The sequence below is a fragment of the Canis lupus genome, chromosome 27 (assembly GCF_011100685.1).
Source record: "Canis lupus familiaris isolate Mischka breed German Shepherd chromosome 27, alternate assembly UU_Cfam_GSD_1.0, whole genome shotgun sequence".
Taxonomy (NCBI): Eukaryota; Metazoa; Chordata; class Mammalia; order Carnivora; family Canidae; genus Canis; species Canis lupus.
The window spans coordinates 33,775,112-33,787,815 of NC_049248.1; the positions used below are offsets into that span (position 1 = coordinate 33,775,112).

Sequence of the window (12,704 nt, forward strand, 5' to 3'; positions counted from 1 at the left end):
ATTGCCAAATCCTTTCTATGCTCTTGGGAGTAATTAATTGATAAGATTAGAGCATTCTGATAAGCAGATAGAACATTCTGTTTTACTTTACTCTGTCACTGACCTTCCTTTTACTACCCAAATAGACCTTTATTTACACCTAACTGTTACCTTTTATTTACTATTTTCTACCAGTAAACACAGAGGTAGGTATCTATGTTCACTAGATGTGTCTATACATGTGTTGACTTCTTTTAGATCATTATACTTCCTGTGTAGAGACCATGTCAGCTAGGGTTATTCTCTAGCATAATACCCCATAGCCTGGTCTTCAGTAAGCATTTGTTGATGTCAATGCTAATAGATTAAGGACACATAGCAGCAAGTTTTGTTCAGAAATGTACAAGCTTCGAAGAATCTCCAAAAATCCATTCAAAGTCCCCTTTGTTTTATATAGAACTCCTTGTATATTTAAGCATTACTGCAGTAATTATTCTGGCAAAATATTGCAAGTATTTAAAATTTAAAAAGGAAGAAATAAGCATGTAATCTTTTGGTATCTTAAGAATTTTATAATTTCACATTATGAACTTTGATGTTTTATTTACAATATCACACTAGAAATACACTATTTCATCATTAGCTGGCATATTCCAAAAAAAAATCTATCTAATTTTTTCACTTGGTTTTTAAGAACAGAACATTATCTAAAGATCTGGAGTTTTGTTCTGATTTGGCCTTTGAGAAGTTATAGGTCAGGACAGTCATTCTGAACTTCAGGCTTCTCATCTACCAATGAGGAATTTGGGCTGCATCAGAAGTTTTAAAATAACAAGTTTTTAGTAGCAGAATCCTTTTTTGTAAAGAGAATTTAAATCAGAAGCCCAATAAAAAAAAAAAAAAAAGTGAAGGTGAGGTTGCTCTGAGTTAAGAAATTGTGTGCATGTGTGGGTATATGTGTGGGACTCTACAGAGCCATGTCCCTAACCATGAGACCTCTCGTTTCTTCCTGTCCCATAAAACTTCCCATCTGATCCCTTCCTCTACCATGTGATCCTTGAAGATCTTCAGAACCCTAAGGGAAGCAATGTGAAAACCATATGAATTAATATCAACTTTACTTTCAACTCTAAAATATTGGTTCTAAATCCAAGGCTTTGATGTTTTTGTCCATAAATCAAAATGCTTACAGGAAAAAATGTTCTTTTTGAATTTTAATTTAAAATTGTCCAAATGATCAAAATTGGATGCTTCAGCCATCAAAATAGCCAAATTTAAGGATATTCTATATTTCCATTAGTTCTATAAATACCTGGTGACCACTTAGTAATAATTCTAGACCACTTTCCTAATTTAAGTTTTTATATTTGTGATGATATTATTTCATTTTCATAAAATTTTTAAGTCATACCTTTAAAAAAAATTTTCAGATTCAGGCAATCAATGCTGAAACATTACTTAAAACAACACTAACTTAAATATTAGGTAATATTAGGAAATTAGTGTTAATTATGTTATATGAAAATGGTTTTGTGATTATGTAAGAGGATGGCCTTTTTTAGAGGTTCAATCTAATATTTAAGGAATGAAATAAGATAATATCAATAATTTGTTCTTTAAGGGTTCAATAACAGATGGACACATTGTATATGGAGACAAGGAAAGATAGCGCTAGCCAGCTAGATAATTAGATAAACACGGTAAATTTACAATTGTTGAATCTAATGGTTGTTATGCAGGTGACTGTGCTACTATTCTTCCTATTTTCTTATGGTTGAACCTTTAGATAGATTAAAATTTTAATAAATAAATATGTAAAATAATAGCATTGTATTCTTTCTGCAATGAGAAGCTACCCATTTTTACCTACCAAGCCGTGAACTTAAATCCCATTGTCTGATTCATGAAACAATATCTTGGAAACAATTTGTCCTGGTTGAACCAGTAGTGTGTGTTAACTATGGAGCCTTGCATGAGCCACTTAACTTAAAATCTCAAATTCTTCGTCTCTAAAATGGAAACATCGGTGGCTCAGTTGGTTGAGCATTCCACTCTTGATTTCAGGTTGGGTCATGATCTCAGGGTCATGGGATGAAGAGGGATCCATACTCAGCAAGGTGTCTGTTTGAGATTCTTTCCCTTTGGTTCTACCCCTCCCCCCACTCTCTCTCCAATCAATCTTTAAAAATAAAATAAAAAAGAAACATAAATAGTACCTCCCTAAGTATTATAAAAAATAAGAAAATGTATGTAGAGTAGCTAGCACATTGTCAGCTATCTGAAAGACACTTAACAAATTAGATCAGGTATTCCCAGGAGCTTAGGAGTAGTGGCCACAGTGACAGCAGGAATGATGCAAGTAGGAGCAGCAGTTTTAATAGTAGTATGAGTATCAGCAGAAGTATTCTATCAATAGCAACAGTACTAACAGTAGTGGTGGCTATAGTTAATAGTAAATTATGTCCTCTTCCCAAAAATATGGTTACGAGTAGTAGAATATTTATTTATAATAGTCCCTGGCATGTACAAAACCCTAAGCATTTGCTGGAAATCGTGTTAATGATGGTTTTGTTGAAGTTTGCAGTTACAGTGATGCATCTTCTATAGTTAATCCTCCTTTAATCTAAAAAGCCAAAAGTAAAAATGATTTTTTTAATTTTTCATGGATATAACATATACCAAACATATTTAATAACTTTTGCTCATAAGTTTCTAGAATATTCTGTTTAAAAGATATTCTTAAAAAAATTTAAAAAAAAAAGATATTCTTTCCTTCAGCCTTCTGTATCTGCCCCTTCTTTATGAACTTCAATGGAACAAAGACATATTTTTGTTGATATATAGCTATTATGAGTTCTAAGCTTTACCTAGACCTTGTATGTACCAGACCAACATATTTCTTCATGTATTATGATTAATTCAATTTGTTAATATAACTAGTAATTCAGATTCATTTACACTGCAGTGATGAATTTGAAGAGTTAGTTCACGGGGATGGGGGAAGAAAGGAATGGTGCATTTATATTTTGGAAGTCTTTTGATTTAAATTTGGGAAATTTCTAAGTGGTAAACCACATATACACTTTGGAACATCCCTGAGCTGTGCTATCACAATTTCCAGTATGTGATTCAACTCTCCTCACATGAAGGGAAGCATTTTGTAATTCAGCCAAGCTGTGGTTTTTTAGTGAAAATATAGAGAGCATTCGTATCTAATTTGTGGCTAGAATGTGCTGAGGTCCATGATCTTTACTTGCTTTGTAAGCGTTCTGTTGACCACTGAGAACCTCAGCTTCTCCTGAGGTATGGAAAGAGCTATTACCATTTATAAAAATTTCAGGAAAGCTTTTATACATACACAACTATATTGGAAATGATATAGTATATTTTTCCTTTGCTTTCCTTCTTAAGACATTTCAGTGCCACACCTTTACCAAATATAGAGCAAATGAAAATAGATGTTAAAGTTGCTTATTATTGCTTTATACAAGTAGTCTATCGTTACCTACCTAAGTCCTAATGCTTAAAATTGAGCTGACATTTAAAAGTACTGCAGCATTAAACTTTTAGAATAGTTTAATTGAAAGTTTAGAGTTTATTCTGAAGATTCATTAAATATAAATTGAATATGATATTTTAAGACATAAAATAGTTTGTGTTTTTCATTACATGTGAAAAGTATGAAAATCATGACCACATTATTTCTCTGAAAATAAAATAAATGAATATATAAGCAGCAATATGTTTCAAACTGAGAATCTGGGAGAAAAAAGGATAGCAATTTTATTAAAAAAAAGAATATTAGGTGTACAGAATACAAATATTTTACGAAAGGCAATTATAGTGTCATAACTTGTTTATTTTTATATTATGTTTCTGCCCTCAATTTTTTTTATTGTGAGAGGTTGAATTAAAAAAAACATTTTAAATTTCTGAAATGTTTTATTTTTTTAATTTCAGTCTAATCACAGGACTCTGACTCCTTAAAATAGTGTGAGTTTAGCAACAGGATTATCTTTCATTTAGGCATAGTAAGCAATCAAAAAAAGCATGTAATAGGACTAGTTTCTTTTATTTTTATTCAGACATTATTTTTCTCAAATATAACTTACTATCTTGAGTCATAATAACTTAAAAAGATTTTACTTAATATCTTTCCATTACTAAATATTTAGTGTCACAATGCAGTGCTAATTAAGAATAGGAGAACACATTAAAGCAGTATGTTTTCATATATATAGTGTTTAAATTATTTTATTTTTTCTCACTAGAAAATTACTCAGAAATATGTGTCAATTAGCCTTTATGATAGCTCAAGAAAAACTTATTATTATTATCACCATACGTATACATTTATTCTCTCCTTACCTCAAATATTTTTAAAATAGTTATAAATAATAAAATAGTATTCCTTTACTTCCTTTCTTAGATGAATCCTATTTAGTAAGGCAGTATGAGGAGTTAGGCCAACTACAAAGGGGCACCATCTCCAAGACCATCCTCACTTCTGAAATGAACTACAAATTCCAGGGGTTGCCAAAATCACCCTCAGTTTTGATTTGCTAGAAGGGATTCACAGAACTCCCTGAAAGCTATGATATTTATAGCTACAGTTTATTACAGGAAAAAGCATACATATTAAAATCAGCCAATAGAGGAAGTGCATAGTGCAGAGTCCAGGAGAGATACCAAATACAGAGCTTCCATTGTTCTGTCTCTGTGGAGTTAAGATGCATTACTTTATCAGCTTAGGTATATGGCAATATGCACAGAGCACTGCCATCCAGGAAAGCTTGCCTGAGCTTTGGTGTTCAGAGAGTTTATTGGAGTTGAATCATGTAGACATGATTGACTGCCCAAACAGTTAATGTCAGTCTCTAGATTGACTGATACCACATGACCCAAAGCCCCTATCCTAAGTCACTAGATGGTTTCAGACCCTAAGTCTAAAATTTTATAGGTGTCTCTACCCACTCTAAATCATATTAGACTATCCAGTACAGCCCAAAATACCCAGGCAAAGAAAGATACTTTAGATTATCTTCCAGAAGCTGAGGAAATAGCAGACCTCCCTTTGGGCAAGGTTAAAAAAAAATTGTTTTAAGCTTTTATTTATTCACGAGAGACACACAGAGAGAGGCAGAGACATAAGCAGAGGGAGAAGCAGGCTCCCTGCAGGGAATCTGATGTAGGACTCGATCCAGGACCCGGGGATCATACCCTGAATTGAAGGTGGATGCTCAACCACTGAGTCACCCAGGTGCCCCTCAAATTCTTTACAACAAATACAGGTGGTTGGAAAACTTAGAGGTTTCCATTCTCTTTTATGTTAACTGCATTTTTTTCTATAAATTAACACATTATTGCTAAAACTTTTATTTCCTCATGAAGTTAGTTCATAAATAGTTTGAAATATATTATTGATGGCAGTTTATCTCATGTATATAGATACAAATAGTTCTCAATTCAGTTATTTTATCTTATAATATTGTCATTATCTATCTGGAAAAATCACACAAAATTACTAAATGAATTTAATAAAAACATTTTAGATAATAAGCATTTATTAATTCATTCATGTAATATTTATTTGTTGAAGTCCTCCTGTATGTCACATATTATAATAAGTAACTTGTATGTAATAATAAATAAAACCTAGTCCCTCCCCCGAAAAATTACAGCCTAGTAGAAGACAGCTGTACACACACACACACACACACACACACACACACACACATATATATAAAACACAGGGATACAATGATGAACAAGAAGACCAACTGTAATCCTATAATTGTACAACTATTTTACTGCAGTTGAGATATATGACATAGGCAAAAGGTACAGTGACAAAATAGAACAAGAGAAAATAATAAATCTTGCTTGAGGAAATGAGTAGGTATTGGTAAGTGTAGAGAATTTACTTAAGTGAATGTGATAAAAGGGTGGAGATATGAGGGGATCACAGTCTAGAAGAAACACCATGGAGACCACATATGAGAGAGAACACAATGCACTTAAGATCCTTAAAAGGTTATGTTCTCCTGGAGAGCAGAATAAGTGACATGGTACTAGATGAGCTGGAATATTGGACCAAATCTAGAAAACGGAGCCAGTTTGGCCATATTCCAGGAAGAGGAAATTTTTTAAGCTTTCAGTGAGTTGTATTTATACAAAGAAGGGTGATTTGGTCTTATTTGTGTTTTTAAAAGATCACTCTGGGTACCAAGTAGAGAAAAGAGTAAAATATTACAGGAGTGGAGACTGTGATCAAACAGGGCATAGTAGTTCAGTGAGAGATGTTAACAGCTTATAAAAGGAAAGAGGAGACAGTAGTGATGGAAAGAATGGGTAAATTAAGAAATTTATGATGGAATTATAAGGAAGATGAAGACGAAGACGAAGACAAAGAAGGAGGAGGAGGAGGGCAGGAGGAGGAGGAGGAAAAGGAGGAGGAGGAAGAAGAAGATAAACATTGAGAATGTCCTTGAAGTTTCTGGGAAGTGTGTTACCATAGATGATTAGAAAGTTGAATGTGTGGGAAAGATCAACTGGTATCAGAAGTCAAGTAAAATAAGTTGAAGAGATGAGAACCAGATTAAAATGAATTAAGGAGTAAGAGATAAAGAAATGAAAAAAAAGAAAACAAACAACTAAGAACAGAAAGTCCCATTTTGAAGAATAGGTATTATCTGATCCAAGCAACCATCATGTAATTAAGCAGCTTTCCACAAGGAAAGAAGAATAATTCTCTTTTTCCAAGGGTGAGAAGAGAAGAGCAGAGAGAAGTAGGAGATGAGAGTGGGAATGGCTACCAGCATTATGGCAGGGCACTGGGAAAGGTAAAGTCACTGAGAAATCCCTAGTAAAAATACAACCAACAGGACTTTTAAGAATAGAAATATGTAGTGAATGATAATTTTCTTTTTTGTGTGAATGGTAATTTTCAATGTTGAATTGCCCCACTTTGTAGGATACAGCCAATTCCATCCTCTTCTATTCAGTAAATCCACCTTAGTGGGGAATACTTTGTGATATTAGGTTTTACAACAAAATAGAGAAAGATTAATTTCTTGTCTGGCGCTCCTTGGTATGGCAAAGAAATAACTGACCACTGGAGCAGAAGGAAAGTACCTCCTACCCAAGGAATTTTCAGGAATCTTGAAAACTGAATTTATAGCCAATCTAGACCTCTAGATACAAGAAGACCCCCCAACTGACATTAAATTCTATAACCTCTAGCTACATTTTTACTAAGACTGGCTAATATCAAGGATCAATGTGTGTATCCTCTGGCCAGTTCTTTATATGGAGATAGTAGCATTCTATTACAACCAACTGAATCAATCCGCTCAGATTATAACTAGCGGTTACAGGCATACCTTATTTTACTGCACTTCACTTTATGGCTCTTTGCAGATAATGTGTTTTTACAATTGAAAGTTTGTGGCAACCCAATGTTGAGCAAGTCCATTGGCACCATTTTTCCAATAGCACTTGCTATTATATTTGTTATGATTATCTGCGATCAGTGATCTTTGATGTACTATCGTCATTGTTCTCTAGTACCAGGAACTGCACCTAGAAAAAGCAAACTTAATAAATATTGTGTGCATTCTAACTGGTCCACTGACTAGCTGTTCTGACTTTCTCCCTCCCTATTCCCTGAGATACAACAATATTGAGATCAGGCTGATAGCCCTATGATAGACTCTAAGTGTTCAAGGAAAAGAAAAAATTTCAAAAAAAAAATAAATAAATAAAATAAAAAAGAAAAGAAAAGAAAAAAGAAAGAATTTCATGTGTCTCACTTTAAATCAAATACTATAAATAATTAAGCTTATAGAGGAAGGCATGTTGAAAGCCAAGATAGGTCTAAAGTTAGGATTCTCGGCACCAGTAAGTCAAATTATAAATACAAAGGAAAAGCTCTGGAAGGAAATTAAAAGTGCAACTCTAGTGAACATATAAATAATGAGAAAGCAAAGCAGCCTTATTGCTAGTATGGAGAAAGTTTTAGTTGTCTAGATAGAAGATCAAACCAGCCAAAACATCCCCTTCAACCAGAGGCCAATCCAGAGCAAGGCTCTGACTCTATTCAATTCCGTGAAGGCTGAGAGAGGTGAGGAAGCTGCAGAAGAAAAGTGTGACGCTAACGTAGGTTGGTTCGTGAGGTTTAAGGAAAGAAGCTGTCTCCACAATACAACAACACAAGGAGAAGCAGCAAGTATTGATGGAAAAGCTGCAGCCAGTTACTCAGAAGACCTACCTAAGATAATTAATGAAGGTGGCTACAGTAAACAAAAGATTTTCAAAGTAGACAAATCAACCTTAGAAGATATCATCTAAGACTTTTCCTAGCTATTGAAAAGTCTTCACAACTTCAAAGGACTGGCTGACTTTCTCATTGGGAGCTAATGCAGATGGTGAATTTAAGTTGAAGCCGATGCTCATTTACCATTCTGAAAATCCTAGGGCTGTTAAGAGTTATGCATAATCGACTCTTCCTGCGCTCTATAAATGGAACGGCAAAGCCTCGCTGGTAACACATCTGTTGACAACATTTTGAAATATTCAATATTGTTGAATATTTTAAGCTCACCGTCGATACCTATTGCTCAGAAAAGAAAATGGTTTCTTGCAAAATATTACTGCCCATTGACAATGCACCTGGTCACTAAAGAGCTCTGATAAAAAATGTACAAGATTAATGTTGGGCTCATGGATCAAAGAGCAATTTCAACTTTCAAGTGTTATTATTGAAATACAATTGACATACAATGTTATATTAGTTTCAGGTGTACAACATAGTAACTCAACACATTCTATACATTACTTAATATTCACAGTAAGTATAGTCACCATCTGTCACCATACAATGTTATTACAATATTATTGTCTGTATTCCGGTGCTGTATTTCATCTCCATGACTTATTTATTTTATAACTGAAAATTTGTACTTAATCTCTTTCTTCTACTTTGTCCATTCCTCCACCCACCTCCCCTCTGTCAACCACCAGATTGTTCTCTGTATTTAAGAGTCTGTTTTGTTTATTTGTTTGTTCATTTTGTTTTTTAGACTTCAAATATAAGTAAATTACATGGTATTTCTGTTTCTATGACTTATTACACTTCAAATAATATGTTCAAGACGTAGTAAGTGGCAATATTTCCTTCATTTTTATGACTAATATTCCATTGTGTGTAGTGTGTGTGTGTGTGTGTGTGTGTGTATCACATCTTCTTTATCTGTTCATCTATTGATGGACACAGGGGTTGCTTTCATATCTTGGCTATTATAAAGAAGTCTGCAATAAACATGGGAGAGCATATATCTTTTCAAATTAGTGTTTTCATGTCAAGTCTTATTATTTAAGAACTACATTTCATAAGGCTATAGCTGCCATAGATAATGATTCTTCTGATGGATCTGGGCAAAGCAAATTGAAAAACTTCTGGGACAGATTCCCAGTTTTAGATGCCATTAAGAATATTTGTGATTCATGGGAAGAGGCCAAAATACCAACATGAACAGGAATTTGGAAGAATTTGATTCCAACCCTCATGGATGACTTTGAGGGGTTCAAGATTTCAGTAGAGGAGGTAAACAAAAAATATAGTGAAAATAACAAGAGAACTAGAATTAGAAGTGGAATCCGAAGATGTGATTGAATTGCTGCAATCTTTTGATGAAACTTGAAGACATAAGAGTTGCTTCCTATGGAAGTACAGAGAAAGTGGTTTCTTGAGATAGAATTTACTGCTGGTACAGAAGCTCTGGAGACTGTTAAAATGACAACAAAGGAATTCAAATATTACATCAATTAAGTTGATAAAGCATCAGCACGGTTTGAGAGGATTGACTCTAATTTTGAAAGAAGTTCAGTTGTAGGTAAAATGCTGTCAAAAACATCACATGCGGGCAGCCCCGGTGGCGCAGCGGTTTAGCGCCGCCTGTGGCCCAGGGCATGATCCTGGAGACCCTGGATCGAATCCCATGTCAGGCTGTCTGCATGGAGCCTGCTTCTCCCTCTGCCTGTGTCTCTGCCTCTCTCTCTGCATCTCTATGAATAAATAAATAAAATCTTAAAAAAAAAAAAAACCCTGGGAGTGACATCCTATCACATTTGCCATAAAAAAAAAAAAAAAGAAAAAAAAATCACATGCTACAGAAAAATCTTTCATGAAAGGAAGAGTCAATTAATGGGGCAAGCTCCTGTTGTCTTATTTTAAGAAATTGCCACAGATATCCAAACTTTCAAGAACAACCATACTTGTCAGTTAGCAGCCATCAACATCAAGGCAAGAACCTCCACCAGCAAAAGATTATGACTTGCTGAAAGCTAATATGATGCTTAACATTTTTTACATATAAAGTATTTTTAAAGTATTTTAAATTGAGGTATGTACTTTGCTCTTTTCAAAGATTTGTTTATTTGAGAGAAAGAGAATGAGCATACAAGAGGAGGGGAAGAGAGAGAGAATCCTAAGCAGACTCCACCCTAAGCATCCTAAGCCCTATGCAGGGCTTGATCTCACAACCCTGAGATCATGACCTGAGCCAAAACCAAGACAGACGCTAACAGATTGTGCCACCCAGCTGGCCCTGTACATTGCTTTTTCAGACATAATGCCATTGCATACTTAATTGACTATAATATAGTGTAAGCATAACTCTAATATGCACTAGGAAATTAAAACATTCATTTGACTTGCTCTATGGTGGTGATCTGGAATTGAACCCACAATATCTTCAAGGTATGGCTATATTCTTAACTTCATTAATTAAAAAAGTAGCAAACCTAAACACTTTACAAAACCAGTGAGGAATTTAATATATGAAGGAGCCACTGGCAAAAACTATGGTAAAGCAGAGCATTCATTCCAAATGCAGTCATTTAAAAAAAAAAATCAAAACTTAAAAATGTGTAAGTCTATCCTATTACATAAACAATATCCTCCTCTATTATTAAAATATTAACCTAACCATTACTTTTTCATCTTCTAAGATAGCTGGATATTTATGATTAGAATAGTTAATCAATATATTTAGTTCTCAAGACAACCAAATGTCTGCTCGAAAATGGAATTTTCCAGGGACACCAGGATATTGCAATCTGTTAAGCATCTCAGCATGGCCCTTGGATAATAGAAACAATAGAATGTTAAATATATTTGAGCTAAAAAGGATCTTAAGTAATTTATTCATTTAACTTTTCACTTAAGATACTGAAGACCAGACTTGAAGTAGCCTAACCTAAGTAAGGACCGAATTGGCATAGCTAAAAGAGATACCTTTGAATGATGCTCATTTTGTTAGGGGGGAATTGTACCTTTTGTGTCCTAAGTGCCATATAATTGGTGAAGATTGTAGTGACGTGAATGACTGCTATTTTTGCTAACAGCTGGATTCCAATGGGGAACTACTCATCCGAAATGCCCAGCTGAAACATGCTGGTAGATACACGTGTACCGCTCAGACAATTGTGGACAATTCTTCAGCTTCAGCTGACCTTGTTGTTCGAGGTAAGAGTTTCCACATTTTAAAATCATGAAACCAGAGGTATTTGACTTGCATAACTATTGTATAATCTTCTGGTAACTCTGGTATGAATTCTTACATATTTAGAGTCTTGGTCCTTGAGAACAGCTCCTCACCCATGCCTAAGAATGATTTATGCCAGACAAGTAGTAAACAAGACTGATTTTGTTTGTTTTACTAACTACATGTCTTCTAGAAATTTATACCACATACCTCCTACTAAATGTTTGTACTTTTTAAACTTAGTATTTACCAGAAGTTCTCAGTTTCTGCTAATACTTTTCATGTGTTGAATATAGTGTTGTTTCCTTTTGTATTTTTTATGGTAAAAACATACTGATGCTATTTACTATGACTTCAAGTGTTACATATTTATCACTATCACTCCAGAATAAAAAGTTAATTTTTTCATGTATCATGTTTCTATTTCTTGCTGGTTTTTAGACTAGTGCTTTTTTCTTACACATAGTTGAGAATGTGCTACAATGCAGTCTTATTGAAAATACAGCCCCCTTGATACTGACCTTTGCTGTATAGCTGGGAGGCCAATTTAAAACATCATTCATTGGCTCTTTACTCGTTGCCAACAGAATAAAGACGACTTCTTCTAGCTAAGCACCAAGAATCTTGATGTACTGACCTCAGCCTGTTTAGCTTTAATCTTTTACCATTCCATGTAACCAACTCCACTGTCCAACCAGTTCATAAAAATATCCTAGAGTTTCAACCTCTGTTCCTTGGTTCACAGCATTACTTCTAGGTTCTGTAGTCGTTGTTTGTTGCCCAAATATTAAGCCATCCTTTAAGGCTAGGCTCAAGTATTGCCAAATGCATGAGTCCTTTTCTGATATCCCAAATATGAGTTCCTCTCTTGTAAACTTTATTAACAGTTAATATTTTCTTTAATGTGTTTTATAGCAATCTGTGCATGTGTGTTATCTTCTCTAATAGGTTGTGAAATTCATATGTGATTTTTCATTAATCCTTAAGTGAGCTGCAGAATCCCATTCCATAATTTCATAGCTCTATCGCTCTTTGTCATATTAAAATTTTATTTTATTCTTTTTTACATTAAAATTTTATTTTTTCACATTTCATTTACTAGAAATATTTATTGGCTATTATTTATTTCACATCTTTAGTCAGTTTTTGCACAATCAAACAAATAACTAGTAAATAAGA

General features: G+C 34.0%; 1 protein-coding gene across 4 annotated transcripts in view; it reads left to right on the forward strand.

The window, feature by feature from the left end:
- The window catches only part of CNTN1 (contactin 1), a 349,297-nt gene that overhangs the window by 233,731 nt on the left and 102,862 nt on the right, over window positions 1-12,704 (forward strand). For all 4 annotated transcript variants that reach the window (XM_038577318.1, XM_038577321.1, XM_038577320.1 and 1 more), the window contains one exon: window positions 11,386-11,506. In XM_038577318.1, the coding sequence (XP_038433246.1) occupies window positions 11,386-11,506 (121 nt within the window). The remainder of the gene's footprint in view (window positions 1-11,385; window positions 11,507-12,704) is intronic.